At 43.8% G+C, this 15488-nt stretch overlaps 1 protein-coding gene across 1 annotated transcript in view; it reads left to right on the top strand.

Annotated features, from left to right (window-relative positions):
* The window catches only part of CHSY1 (chondroitin sulfate synthase 1), a 101729-nt gene extending 93038 nt beyond the window's left edge, over positions 1 to 8691 (top strand). Inside the window, exon 3 of the mRNA XM_080980350.1 lies at positions 5570 to 8691. Coding sequence (XP_080836476.1) covers positions 5570 to 7162 — 1593 coding nt within the window. The 3' untranslated portion in view covers positions 7163 to 8691. The remainder of the gene's footprint in view (positions 1 to 5569) is intronic.
* Positions 8692 to 15488: the final 6797 nt, after the last annotated feature.

Raw genomic sequence — 15488 nt, 5'->3', positions numbered from 1 at the left:
TAATTCTGTGCAGTTTCTACTCTGAAATAAGCCGTGCAGAGTTAAGGGAGGCCTGTATGAAATAGCAGTTTAATTCATTTCTTCTGTGGCTGTAAACTCTGAAGCCATAATGGTCAGCCATAATGCTGTTGCTTGGCACCATTTTGTTCTAATCGCCCTGCAGTATTGCAGCAACACAAGGCAGCAAGCGGTTCGCCCCACTGCTCAGGCAAAGCGTGGCCTCTTCTTGGTCTTCTTACCCTGAATTGCGGCACAGCAGTGGAAGATGCGAAGTTAGTTCTGCAGAACTTCTCAGTGGCTTTTGACAGTTTTGGCCATGGTATCCTTTGGAGATGGTAGTCGAAAATGAGAGTTATAGGCACTTGTGTTGTGCTGGTTTCAGTCGTTCCTGTAGGGCTGGTTCCGGACAGCAGCGCTAGGAGATTATTGTTCAACCCTATATTCTTTAGGTTTTAGGATACATTAATACTCTCCTACATTTCTCTGATGAAAATAGGGATGAGATGTCCTATTCTATTATTATTATTATTATTATTATTATTATTATTATTCCCTGCCCACCTGACTGGGTTGTCCCAGACACTCTGAGCAGCTTCCAACATATATAAGAACATTATTTAATTAAACATTAAAAAAACCTTCCTTATCCTTTAGATGTCTTCTAAAGGTTGTATCATTATTTATCTCCTTGGTTCTGGGAGGGGGGCGGTGTCACATAACTCCATACCATCCAACATTTCTCTGGTGAAAATAGGGATGTCCTAAGGAAAAGCAGGATCTTATGGGACCAGAAACTGGGATGGCTTCTGTAAATCTAAGACTGTGTCTGGAAAGTAGAGGCACTGGAGGGTCTGTGCATCACTATTCCATCTCACTGCCCATGCTATTCAGCATCTACATGAAACTCCTGAGAGTGGTGGTCTGGAGGAGTGGTTTATAAATATGCAGATAGAACATATGAAGAGCCCTTCTGGATCAGACCAAAGACCCATCTGCTTCAACATCCTGTTGTAATAGTAGCCAGCCAAAATACCTATGGGTCGCCTGCAAGAGGGACCTGAGTACAACAGCACTTTCTCCACTTGTGAATCTCGGCAAGCGGTATTCAGAGACATACTGTCTCCAACAGTGGAGAGTGAACATAGCCATCATGGAGAACAAAGCTATCAGTGGGTACTAACCATGAGTCCTATGTTCTGAGGCAGATGAATCATTGTGAAGTCCTTGCATATTCAGCCTTTGAAAACCACCCAACCTGGGAGCAATGAGGAATAGTTTTTCATTGTATCTGTGGGCTCTCTGCAACCTTCTAGGTGGAAACCTACGCTTGGTTGTGCTGGTGACCATGAGACTCTATTCTAAACATGCATATCGGAGAAGTGGGTTCCAGTAAATGTGTAGGGCTGGAAAATGCATTGTGCTAGGAGGGAGAGAGGGTCATCCAAAAGTTTGTGGTGTGGAGGTGGAAGGCATTCCACACTGTTGAATGTTTCCTGCTGGACCTGGAAGTGGCCAAATGTGTGTTTGTGGGGTGGTATTAAAAATCAACACCACTCCTTTCAGTAAAAAGAAAATACTTGCGTATATGAAACTGTAAAGGACTAGGCAGGTTTGCATTTTCAGAAAAAAATGTTCTCTTCAAATACAAATGTTAAGCTCTTGGTACATCAGGTATGACTAGGGTGTGTGGGTGTGTGTTCACATATGTGTGCTGAGGACTGAAGAAAGTGATATAAGTCTCAGAATTCAGCTCTGTGACAAACTCAGTTAAATAAAAAAGCAAGTTTCTAGCACATATGATTTTAAATCTATGAGTTTTACCTACTGAAAATTCAGAGAGAAGTGGCTGGACAGGATTTCCAGAACTTGAGGGGCATGGAGTTCCGCATGATTAGCAAAACCAGATTACTGCATTCACAACTGTAACCCTTTCAGAATGAATTATTTAATTTCTGCAGTTGGCAGAATTCTGGTTTTCTTGGTGCAGAATCTCCAATTCCATGGGCTCTTTCTTGGGAACACATATTGTTTGGACTCAGCAGGCTCTGTTTGCAGCTAAACATGTGTAACATTAATGTGCTGTGTTTTTGATTGATGGTTGAAGCCCAATTCCAATTGTATCAGCAGCAGTTTTCAAGAATGTACAACACTGCAATGGTAGCTCTTCTTCACAACCTTGTAGCTGTTCTCTGGGTTCTGGAAGGAACCACTATTATGCAGGATGAGGCTTTGCCGATATTGCATAGCAAGAGGGAGTAGTCCTCTGGGTGGTTGATTTTGTCCCTCTCTCTGTCACTGTCTTACTATCGATGTCCAACCACTAGAGGAGGATGAGATCCCACCCTTTCTCCTCATTCCCCAGATCCTCTTGAACCTTGCATGTGCAAAAAGGAAAGTCCATTCCTGAAGGCCACACTTACCCTTTCTTCCCATGTTGGTCCTGCTCAGTGGTTGACATTAGTCATTCATAAAAAAGCAGGCTAGCTGCAAATAACCCATACCTAACCTTGCAACCCTGTGTTTCATAACATCTAGACTAGACTATTGGTAGCTTGTTAAAATGCAGTTGTGTAATCAACAAAGTGTGTTGGCTTCTATTAATTTCCTGTTGGGGCTGTTCCATACTCTCTTGACTGCTTATTGGATGCAATGCCTCAGGGCTATGGAGGGTTTGGTTTTCTGTTCACGTCCCGTCCTCACCACCACTTACTTGCTTTATTTTCTTATGCAAACCATGAATTGCATTTCAAAATAAATCTTAGGCTAAAGTAAAAGTTGCACACATAATGTTACTTTTGAAAATAATGAAAGTTTTGCTTCGAGGGATTGTATGGTCCATACAGACCCTTTCTTGTTTCTTCTCTAGCTGGTTTTGTGGGCTGCTGTGGTTATTATTATTATTATTATTATTATTATTAAATTTTATTAAGGTTTATAGAGAAAAATACAAAACTTAATATCTTCCCCCTTTGTTTAACCAAACCAAGATCATTGATTCATTTTCATATGTTTTTATTTAGTGCCATCAGTGTTACAATGTATTATATTACTGTTATTAATATTGCATGCCCTTCACCAGCAGATCCCAATTTAAAATTTAAAACAGTTAAAACATAAATAGGGAGCAGCCTAAAATACATTAGTGTAGGTACCCAGCAAGCCTCCCCAAGAGAGGGTTCCATAGGTTAGGTGCCATCCCCAAAAGACCCCGTCCCCTTGTCGCCATTCTCCTTACGTCCCTGAACCACCTGACTCCACCCCTGCCCAGTCCAGACTTGGCCTGACTCCACCCATTGATGCCACGTACTTATCAGTTCACACCCTGGCAACCTTGTCTTCCTGACACTTGATGCATCTCGGCTGTCCTGCCTGGCTGAGCTAGGTGGCTGTGACTTTGCAGGTGTTTGAATTCATTTAGCCATAAATATTTATGCCTGCCGAACTTAACTTGAGCCCCCATGTTTATCTCCTGCCATCAATATTGTATGGCTTTGAGATGCCTGCACTTCCAATGGCTGTTTACCGATACCAGTGGAAAGTACTTGATACATCTGAATATAGGACAGAGACTGCGGCTGTTTCTGTTGCTTTGGTATCTGAGACCCCCTCAAGCAGACTTGCCTTTGTTTTCCTCCCAGCCTGTTCCTGGCCCAAGTCATATCATTATCCCCAAAGCCATCCTTTTAAAGGAAGCCATCGGCTTACGTAAGCCAGTGTTTTCCACAATTCTGATAACGAGGCCCATGCTTTAAAAGCAAAGATCTCAACTAAAATTGGAGGCCATTTTTGCCCCTGAAATGTGTGCTTTTAGAATGTTTAAGTAGGAAGCTACCTTAGACCAGGTCAAGGCTACCTAACCAAGTATTGTCTGCTTTGAGATGAGAACAGTAACTCATGCAGAGATTCAACACACAGTCTTATATGGGGACAGGCATTCTAAATAAAGGAACGCACTAGAAATGCCTGTCCCCATATAAGACTGTGTGTTGAATCTCTGCATGAGTTACTATTCTCATCTCAAAGTAGACAATACTTGGTTAGGTTGCAGCGATCCAGTCACACTTGAAGTTATACGACAACACACACACACCCCTTAAGCAGCAACAGAGAGGGAGGGAGAGAGAACAGCAGAGACCAGTTAGGAAGAGGCAGAGCACAGAATATTGCAGAGGCCTAGCAGGCAGCCTCCTGGTGGATGGGAGGTGGATAGTTTTATCTCAGCCCACCCACAATTTAGATGAGATTTAGTACAAGGCAAGACTGATAGAGGGGAATTGGTCATATTGAAAGCCCTGCTGGATCCCTGTTTGGAGGTGTACAATCTAAAAGACATCACAAAAGGAAAAAGGGGTGAGGAGGAAAGAGGAAAACAAGCTAACTCTCAAGCACTGGTGATTAGTTAGTTAGTTAGTTGGTTTAAGTTACATAGTAATTATTATAATGCCTAGCTTGAATGGAAACAGTGCAGGCATGGCCAATCTTGGCCCTCCAGCTGTTTTTGGACTACAATTCCCATCATCCCTGACCACTGGTCCTGTTAGCTAGGGATGATGGGGGTTGTAGGCCCAAAACAACTGGAAGGCCAAATTTGGCCATGCCTGGTTTAGGGAGAGGAGGAATCCAACAAAGCTATTCTTTTCAGCAGAGCTAGTGGAATGAACCCAACTGTCTCATTGGTGGATTGGCAACTGAAAGGTTCCTTCATAGATGGCTAATTTTTTGGTCAGCTCATTTCACTGTTTTCAGGAAGAAGGACGCATTTTACTGTTGCTCGAGGGCAAGATTTTTTTAAAAAAATCATGATACAGTACTGGATTTAAAAGACCTTTTGCCATGTCATATGCTTCAGAAATATGCCTGGCTTTTTAGTGTAGAAGATAGGACAAAGATGGCTATGAGTAGTAAGAACAGAAGAAGTGCATTGCTGGATCAGACTAACGTACCATCCATCTAGCCCATCATCCTGTTCTCACAGTGGCCAGGAAGATGTCTGTGGGAGCCCGAAAGCAAGACCAGAGCACAAGAGCGCCTCTCCCCTATTGTGTTCCCCGGCAGCTGCTTTTCAGAGACACACTGCCTCCAACAGTGAAGGGAAAACATAGCCATGGTATCTAGGAGCCATTGATCACCTTATTCCACCATGAACTTCCTTTTAGAGTCATCCACGTTGGTGGCCATCACTTCCTCTTGTGATAGTCCATTGTAGTGACATGTTTACTGCTTTAACTTCTTTTCCTTTTATTGTAATTAAAATATATTTATGTGTACTAGCAGGAAAGGCTTCTTGCATGGTCCCTTGGGAAGACAGTCTCAATGCAATTGGTGGAACAGGTTATGCTAATCTCTGGACTGTAGTATGGTAGATGTTTGCTTCTCACTGGTCTACAATCCATAATCCTCTTAATTCCTTTTGAGTAGCCGCTGATATTGCTAAAACCTATGCTTAAAGAGCAGGGAAGAGCTTATCTTAAAAGCCCTTCTATTCATGTAAGCAAATGTATAGGGTGATTGGCTATTTTATCCATTCTTACATAGTAACATTCTCTCTCCCCTCCCCCTGTTTTCTTAGATGCAGCAGCTATTTTACGAAAACTACGAGCAGAACAAAAAAGGTTACATCAAAGACCTCCGTAATAGCAAGATCCACAGGGCGATCACCTTGCACCCAAACAAGAGCCCGCCCTACCAATACAGGCTCCATAGCTACATGCTTAGTCGCAAAATAGCAGAGCTGCGCTACCGGACCATCCAGCTGCACCGAGAAATCGTCCTCATGAGCAAATACAGCAGTACGGAAGTCCACAGGGACGACCTTCAGCTGGGCATCGCGCCTTCCTTCATGCGGTTTCAGCCGAGGCAACGAGAGGATGTTCTGGAGTGGGAGTTCCTCACAGGGAAGTACCTTTACTCCGCTGCAGATGGGCAGCCACCTCGTCGCGGGATGGACTCCTCTCAGCGCGAGGCGTTGGACGACATTGTGATGCAGGTCATGGAGATGATCAATGCCAATGCCAAGACCAGAGGGCGGATCATAGACTTCAAGGAGATCCAGTACGGCTATCGCAGGGTGAATCCAATGTACGGGGCGGAATACGTTCTCGATTTACTGCTCTTGTACAAGAAGCACAAGGGGAAGAAAATGACGGTTCCTGTCCGCAGGCATGCATACTTGCAACAGACCTTTAGCAAAGTCCAGTTTATGGAACACGACGAGATAGATGCCAAAGAACTGGCCAATAAGATCAACCAGGATTCAGGGTCTTTGTCTTTCCTCTCCAATTCCCTCAAGATGTTTGTCCCATTCCAGCTGAGTAAGTCGAAAGCGGAGAAGAAGGAGCCCAAAGACAAGAAGATCAACATCTTGATTCCTTTGTCTGGGCGCTTTGACATGTTTGCTCGCTTCATGGCGAACTTTGAAAAGACCTGCCTCATTCCTAATCAGAACGTCAAATTGGTTGTCCTGCTTTTCAATTCGGACTCCAACCCTGACAAAGCGAGGCAGGTTGAACTGATGAGGGATTATCGCCTGAAATACCCCAAGGCAGACATGCAGATCTTGCCGGTGTCTGGTGAATTTTCCCGGGCTCTGGCGCTAGAAGTTGGGTCCTCTCAGTTCAGCAACGAGTCCTTGCTGTTTTTCTGCGATGTCGACTTGGTGTTTACGGCAGACTTTCTCCAGCGGTGCAGAGCGAACACCATTTTAGGGCAACAGATTTATTTCCCAGTCATCTTTAGCCAGTACGATCCAAAGATTGTCTATAGTGGAAAAGTTCCTAGTGATAATCACTTTGCCTTCACCCAGAAAACCGGCTTCTGGAGGAACTATGGCTTTGGGATTGCCTGTATTTACAAGGGTGATCTTATTCGAGCTGGTGGTTTTGATGTCTCTATCCAAGGTTGGGGTCTTGAGGATGTCGACTTGTTTAACAAAGTTGTCCAGGCTGGCCTAAAGACTTTCCGGAGCCAAGAGGTTGGAGTTGTCCATGTACACCATCCTGTCTTTTGTGACCCCAACCTTGATCCAAAACAGTATAAAATGTGCTTGGGCTCCAAAGCATCAACTTATGGGTCTACGCAACAGTTGGCTGAGCTGTGGCTTCAAAAAAATGAGCCCAGCTTTGGGAAAAACAGCATTGCTAATGGTTCCCTCAGGACAGCCTAACATCCAGCTATGCTGGGAGAGGAAACAAAAACAAAACAAACAAAAACTACCTATTGCGTTTTTTTTATTGCCCTAATTTATTTTTTTGGAAAACTTTTTGATAGTTGATTTTTTAAGAAAAAGACCGCACAAGGGTATATTTTAGAAACCATCATTTTCTTACAAGGACCTTCTGAGCGTTTTTCTGAACAAAACTGTGATCAACCTTTGCCTTTTCGAACAAACGTTTGTGGCTGAGTATTACAACTTGCCTGATTTCTGACGACTTGAAATAAATTACCTTTTCCTGATAAAACAGACTTTTTAAAAAAGAGAAAAGAAAACTTCCCTGCCCCCCTCTTATATTCTTTGGGTTTCCCCAGGAGTTATCCATTGCTAAGTGGCACAAATGATTCCCTTAATATTTCTTCCCTCTTGGGATTGGTAACAACGTAAATGGATTCTTCCTTGTATTTTTTTAAAAATTGAACAAAGTAAACAAGAGTGGCAGTATTGGTTAATTCATGTACAAGAATCTTTCAATCTGGTTGATATTTCAACCATAAAATGTACCATTTTTTGCTCATTGTATTTCGAGCAACTGAGGGAAAAGGGGAGATTTGAGCACAACCTTGATAAATGTGTACCTTCGCTTAAAACAAAACAAAACAAAAAGTATTTTCTTTCTTGGTCCACATGTGGATCTGATGTTTAAAAATTTCCACAGCAGGTGTTGCATTCTAAATTGGATCTCTTGTGTAGATGCCTTGATGGCAAAGAACAGTGTTTTAGTTAATGGGGGGGAGGGGAAATATGACATTTCTTTGCCATAAAAAGCAACAAACTTTAAACCGAGACACTCGAAATTGAATGTGTTGGGGAAATATCCATCCCCCCCACCAGTTACAGTATTTCGATGGGAACAATTTACTATGTTTCCTTTGCTTAATTAGTTTGTTTTTTGCTGTCTGTATTGGGTAGGCCTTTAATTTATTTAATATACTTTGTTCTAGATCTTCTGTCTTTTTATTTTTAATATCTGCTAGTCATTAATATTTATGTATCTTAGGAATGTATTGCATTTTCATGCTGTTAAAGGTAGCGTACGTCTTCTTACTTTGCAGTAAACTGATCTCCAAAGATTCTTTCTAAAGCGTTCTCTTTCATTTTCTGAAATCACTTTTAAAAAAGTAAAAAAAAAAGTAACTGGAACCTTTGGATCTAACCTCTGATGCCCCCAAATGAGGAAGAGAATAGAAGCTGGATTTGTTTGGGTGTTTTGGATAACCACAGATGAGCAAAAACTTGTAAAATATGTGCACATGCTGGACACATGCACACACATGCGCGCACATTGCAAAATAAAATGCATCTGATTGAATACAAACAAGCAGTTCGGCATTGAACCTTACAAGGGCACACCAGAACTTGTGTTCAAAGCACAATCGTATATTGGCACCTCATCATTTGTAACAAATTTTCTCTCTCTCTCTCCTGCTGGAAAAAATAAAATGAATTGAGTAATATGCATTACTCTGTTGCACTCTTCAGCATTATGCCTTCTCCTTATTCCTGGTTGTGCTTCCCTCTCTCATAAATGCTAGAATTCAGGGCCATCCAATGAAACTGAATATCGGGGAACTCAGGACAGGCAAAAGGAAGGACTTCTTCACACAGTGTATAGCTAAGATTACAGGATTTGCTCCTGCAAGAAGTAGCAATGGCCACCAACTAGGAAGGCTTCAAAAGAGGGCAAGACAAATTCATGGAGGAGAAGGCTATCAGTAGCAACTCACCATGATAGCTAGGCTCTCCCTTCATGCTTGGAAGCAGCGTGCATCTAAATAACAGTTGCTGGGAACTGCAAGTGGGGAGAATTCTTTTGTGCTCAGGTCCTGCTTGCAGGCTTTGCATGGGCATCTGGTTGGCCACAGCAAAAGCAGAATGCTGGACTAGATGGGACCATTGGCTTGATCCAGCAGCTCACTTCCGATGTTCTTGTGTCACTTGTGGGAGCAGAGAGGGGTTGAAACAGCTACTGGCATCCTGAATGTGACCTTTAACGTCTGGTTAAGAAGATTCCGGGGGCAGGGCTAGGGGGTACACTCCTGTCCCAGACAGAACCAGAACGAATAATCCTGAGCTATGTGAACCAGCAGTCGACTCAGTATAAATCAGAGGTTTTATGCTCAGATGTTCCTTTGCAAATCAGTGACGGGCTCATTAGGGGAAATGGGGCACAACTTCAGACTGCTCCCAGGCATCTTCTGCCGCCTGCTTTCCACTGTCCACTTCTGCCTCTTTGGTCTTCAGCGTTGCTCTCCTAGAATTCAGCAGGGAAGAAGAGGATGGGGCAAAACTACCATTAGTTGGCTCTGTCTCCCCCTTCTGTTGGTTTCCCTACCTGTGGCCAACTCTAAAGGTAAAGGGACCCCTGACCATTAGGTCCAGTCGTGACCGACTCTGGGGTTGCTGCGCTCATCTCACTTTATTGTCCGAGGGAGCCAGCGTACAGCTTCTGGGTCATGTGGCCAGCATGACTAAGCCGCTTCTGGAGAACCAGAGCAGCGCACGGAAACGCCGTTTACCTTCCCGCTGGAGTGGTACCTATTTATCTACTTGCACTTTGAGGTGCTTTCGAACTGCTAGGTTGGCAGGAGCAGGGACCGAGCAACGGGAGCTCACCCCGTCACAGGGATTCGAACCGCCAACCTTCTGATCGGCAAGTCCTAGGCTCTGTGGTTTAACCCACAGTGCCACCCGCATCCCGTGTGGCCAACTCTAGCTGAGCTGATTTTCATAATCCACCATGAATTTGATTTCGTGGTGAGGGAATTGAACAGTTTCTTGTTTTTATCTTAACTTAAATACAAGGTGGCTGGGTTTTCTTTCTTTCTTTCTTTCTTTCTTTCTTTCTTTCTTTCTTTCTTTCTCTTTTATTTTTTCAAAACAATAAAAAAGTCTGCTACAGTTTCAATCTCTTAACAGTAGTGTCCCAGAATGTCACAGTGTAGCTTTGCTCCCAGGGGCATTCTGGGGATGGGGTGGGGAGATGTCTGCACCATTGATGGAAGTTATTTATTTATTTCACTTGCTTATAGCTCACCCTCAACCACATGGCCCCAGGTCAGTGATATAATATACAACATAAAATTATTCAAATTCCTCCCTTCAGAAATTGCCCATCCCACCAAAGATTAATCCAGACTTTTTGAGGGGAGGGGTTTTTACCCTTTACTAAAATCTCGGGCTCAACACTTTTGAGAACCAGCATTTCAGTTTTCCCTTCCAGCTGACATTCTGTTTTTCTTTCTATGGGGAAGCATTCAGACCTGTAACCTTGTCCAGCCCAGGAAAAGCTTTACCGCTTGGTTTATTTATTTATTTTTTTATTTCGCAAAATTCATACACCGCTTGATTGTAAAAGAAAAACCTCAAAGCGGTTGATAAAATGATAAAATCAAGGGGAAAAATTAAATACTTTGGAAAAATGCAAAAAGTTGAAATACTTCAAAACAGTTTAAATTCACACCAGTGTTTCTAAGTGTTTGGGTGGGCTTCCCTGAACAAGAATGTTCTTAGCAGGCACTGAAAATAATACAGTGAAGGGTGTGCTTGCTATCAATAGGCAGGGAGTTCCAAAGTGTTACGTGCTGCCACACTAAATCAAGTTTTTACAAATGAAGAATGGGTATTATGTGGCACCTGTAGCAGTGCCAATTCTGGTGATCAAAAGAGCCAAGTGGGTATGTGGGGTAAGGTGTTCTTGTAGGTAAACTGGACCCAAGTTGTTAAGGGCTTTCTATGTTGATAGTAAGGGACACGGGTGGTGCTGTGGGTTAAACCACAGAGCCTAGGTCTTGCTGATCAGAAGGTCAGCAGTTCGAATCCCTGTGACGGGGTGAGCTCCCGTTGCTCGGTCCCTGCTCCTGCCAACCTAGCAGTTCAAAAGCACGTCAAAGTGCAAGTAGATAAATGGGTACAGCTCTGGCGGGAAGGTAAACGGCGTTTCCATGCGCAGCTCTGGTTCGCCAGAAGCAGCTTAGTCATGCTGGCCACATGACCCGGAAGCTGTACACCAGCTCCCTCGGCCAGTAAAGCGAGATGAGTGCCACAACCCCAGAGTCAGCCACGACTGGACCTAATGGTCAGAGGTCCCTTTACACTTTACCTTATGTTGATAGTAACACCTTGAACCCAAACTCTTACCTGAGCAAATTGGTTCTTCGTTTATATAGAAAAGACGCTTCTCAGCCAATGATGCGGTTTAGGGATAACATGTTTAGGTTAGTCCAATTAACACCAGGTATTCACTAGCCAGAAATTTCCAGCCATTCTTTTTATTGTAATAAGCCTTCAAGACACATCCTTAGTCACTTGCTTATGTTACCAAATTCTGCTTTCAGAATCAGTAAATACCCATTCTTTAAAAGATACAAAAGTTCTGCTTAGACCAAATCCCATGAAGCAGCCTGTTTAAGAGCATCCGCTGGAAGAGATCTGGTGTTGCTACAGCAGGACAAACCCCCCTCCATCCCATGCTAGCAACATGGGATTCAAACTGTTGGTCTGCACTGGCACAGCACCAGCTCTTGGTGCAGCTGCAGACACTCAAAGCGGATCTCTTCCATCAAACGCGGCCTTTGTTGTGCAAGAAAGAGGGTAACAGAGAGTCAGAACGGGTAGGTCCATTCTGGCCCATAAAACCTCATTCTCCCTCCCACAGACAGGCCGCTTCAGTGGAAGCTGCCTCCTTGTCGCTGACCACAAAAGCATTTATGACCTCTTTCCCGTCCATTTATGTAAACAGCTCCAGAAATTTGTTTAGTGCAAAGGGAAGTGTTTTTGTTGATGGGGAGGACCTCCAGTGGCGGATGATGCAACGCTATTTAGAACAGGAACTCCCAAACTGTATGCTGGAGCCAGACACTTGTGACACAAGGAATGGGTTTAAATCAGGCATAGGCAAACTCGGCCCTCCAGATGTTTTGGGACTACAACTCCCATCATCCCTAGCTAACAGGACCAGTGGTCAGGGATGATGGGAGTTGTAGTCCCAAAACATCTGGAGGGCCGAGTTTGCCTGTGCCTGGTTTAAATCATCGTCGTCATCATCATCATCAAACCTTTCCATGAGCCCCAAAGTCTCCACTCATCCAGGAAACATGAGGAGTCTCTGCATGAGTGACGGCTCTGGGCTTGCCTCTTACTGATCCACTTCGGTTTGGCATAGGAGTGATTCTGCCACACCTTTTCATCAGTCATTGGCTCACTTAATCTCTCCCCCAACAGTTACTGACCTTTAGGCAGTCACTCTAGACTAGGGACGGATGGATATCAAACTTAGTTCCTCGTTTTTCCAGTCTTAAATGCAATTGGCACAAGTTGGGAAGGCCCTTTTGTTGCTGCTGTAAGACAACTAGGAGCCAGAATCCTTCCTTTTGGGCTTCCTGTGGGCAACTGGTTGGCTGCTGTGGCAAGATGCTGGGCTAGATTAGCCTTTGGCCTGATCCAGCTGAGCTCTCCTTATGCAAATCACTCAACCAGTAGATCCCAATGTACCAGGGTTGCCAAGCTGAATAAAATATTGCAGGGGCCCAGATAAGCCCAACCTGGCATAATCACACAATGCAGTGAATGCACACCATTTGAATGGCAATGTCCATCAACTTGGGGGGGGGGTAGCCCCCTCATATATTTTATTGGGGGGGGGGCAAAGCTCCATCAGCACCTAGGAGTTGGCTCCTATGCATCAACCTTCTGTCCACCCCTAATTATATAAAGCAACCTGGATGAACTGATCTGAAATAATTACTTGTTCTCTGGTTTGACGACCTAATGGTCAGGGGTCCCTTTACCTTTTTAATGAGACTGATATCCTAATTTCCTCCGTAATCCTGCAAATAAAAAAGTACAGAGAGAGACACCAACTCTCTTACTACCCTTAAAACAGGTGGTCTGCCTGTGAATACTTGTGGACTTCAGGGTCAGACCATAGCTCACTGCTGGAGCATCTGCCTTCCATACAGAAGGTCCCAGGTTCAACTCCAAACATCTCTAAGTTAGGGCAGGAAAAGACCTCAGTCTGAAACATGGGGCTACAACTCCCATCATCCCTGGCCACTGGCTAGGAATGATGGGAGTTGTAGTCCAACAAAATCTAATATTGAGACAGGCTGGTGTAGACAATGGTCTGACTTAGTATAAGACAGGTCCCTGTGTTCCTTCATGGACCTATATGCCTAGCCACAGCTGGAGTCAGGATGCTGAACTAGATGGCTCCTTGCTTTGATCTTGCAGGGTTCTGTTCTGGATAGGGCCTTATGTAATAGCTTCCCTTCCTCCAGCTGTTTTTTCCGGATGTTGCAATTTTCCTGAAGGGTACCACTGTCTTGTGGCTTCTGGTACACTGGTGGCAGCGGCTAGCTTTTGGTTTTGTGTTCCTTTAAATCTGTAGACCCAAACAGAAGCAAAAATCTAAAGAGTTGCCTCTTATTTTTAGCCTGACAACAACCCACTAAGCCAGCCATAATTTTCTGCCCTCAGGCAGCAAACTTGTGACAGGCTATGGGGTGAAGGAAAACAACATCATAAGATCCCAGGACTCATGATGTTTGCTGTGTATCCAGATTTTCAGTGGGCTTCTGAGGTTTTTTATTATGTCATCTCCTTTTTGCAAAAGTTACTATTTTATACTCTTTTGATTCAACCATCTACTACCCTCTTTTTTAAAAAAAGGAATATTATTAAGCATGTAAGCTGTGAATTTAGAAGTCACAGATTAACATCTTGCCATTGTCATAAACCCAGCTGCCCTTTAGCAAGCCACACTCTCAGTACCCAATCTGCAATTATTAGGAATGGCGAATAGCAATGCATCTTAAAGGTAAAGGGTAAGGGGATCCCTGACCGTTAGGTCCAGTCATGGACGATTCTGGGGTTGCAGCTCTCATCTCGCATTATTGGGCAAGGGAGCCGGCGTACGGCTTCCGGGTCATGCGGCCAGCATGACTAAGCTGCTTCTGGCGAACCAGAGCATCGCACGGAAATGCTGTTTACCTTCCTGCCGGAGCGGTACCTATTTATCTACTTGCACTTTGATGTGCTTTTGAATTGCTAGGTTGGCAGGAGCAGGGACTGAGCAACGGGAGCTCACCCCATTGCAGGGATTCGAACTGCCGACCTTCTGATCGGCAAGTCCTAGGCTCTGTGGTTTAGACCACAGCGCCACCCGCATCCCGTAGCAATGCATCTTACTTATTATTAAATGACTTCACTAGCTCTCTGTACTTTCTGACCACAGATCAATGTCTGAGTAATTAACCTCTAACCACATATGATTTATGACCCGGCTGCATTAAAGCACTATTATACCACTTTAAGAGTCATGACTTTCTCCCAAAGAATCATAGGAACTGTAGTTTGTTATGGGTGCTTAGGGTAGCTAAGTGGCCCCTATTCTCCCCTGACAGAGCTTCAATTCCAAGAATTCCCTACGAAGAGGAACTGATTGTTAAACCTCTCTGGAGATTGTAGCACTTTGAGGGAAATAGGATCTTCCAACAACTCAGCTGATAAACTACAGCTCAGCATCATTTTATCTCCTAATATGCTGTTGTTGGTCAGAACTGAACTAGCAGTTGTACAAGGAGACAGCTAGACTGATGTCTCATATGCACCAAGTACTATACATTCAGTATTGTGGGCTCAAAACTGTTGAACTTCCAGTCCTTGGAGAAGACATTAAAAAAAAATCAGCAGTCATTTTGAGTAAGCTTTTATGACACCTCCCCCGCTGCCCCCCCATTAATTTTAACCAATTTTAACTTTGCTATACCTTTTATAACCTTAATGCAACATCAGAGACTATGGTATTAAGCAACATAGAAATAGCTGAAATTAATAAATGAAATTAATAAATATTTGACTCCTTCCTTCTGGGGACTAGGCCTGATGCTGATCCTGATGGGCAGCGAGCCCTGGAATAACCTCAAAACTCCCCTGCAGCGGCACACTGTAAGAGTAATGATCAGAAGTGATGGGCAGCTGTCTTTTGGGGAAGCTTGCTTGCTGTTCCTGATCTTCTGGGAAACCCCCGTAAGCTTCTGAGAGCCCCAGGGTGCTGAGAAACATGGCTTTTGAATTGCTGGGTTAAACCACCGTATGTCATGAAATGCCCCTACAGACACAGATGAGCTGGTATTATGGAATCCAAATTTCCTGTACTCTCCAAATTTAACCTTAAAAAAAGGAAAGATTAATTTCCTTTGTGTTTTTGACTTAGTGGAATGCAAAACGAGCAAAAATCTATGCTTGTTTTGTGGGGTTTTTTTTGTTCTTTTCAAAT

The sequence above is a fragment of the Podarcis pityusensis genome (assembly GCF_964106645.2).
Source record: "Podarcis pityusensis genome assembly, chromosome: 14".
NCBI lineage: Eukaryota > Metazoa > Chordata > Lepidosauria > Squamata > Lacertidae > Podarcis > Podarcis pityusensis.
Note: the sequence above shows the minus strand (reverse complement) of the source record. Positions and strands in the feature narration are given on the sequence as shown.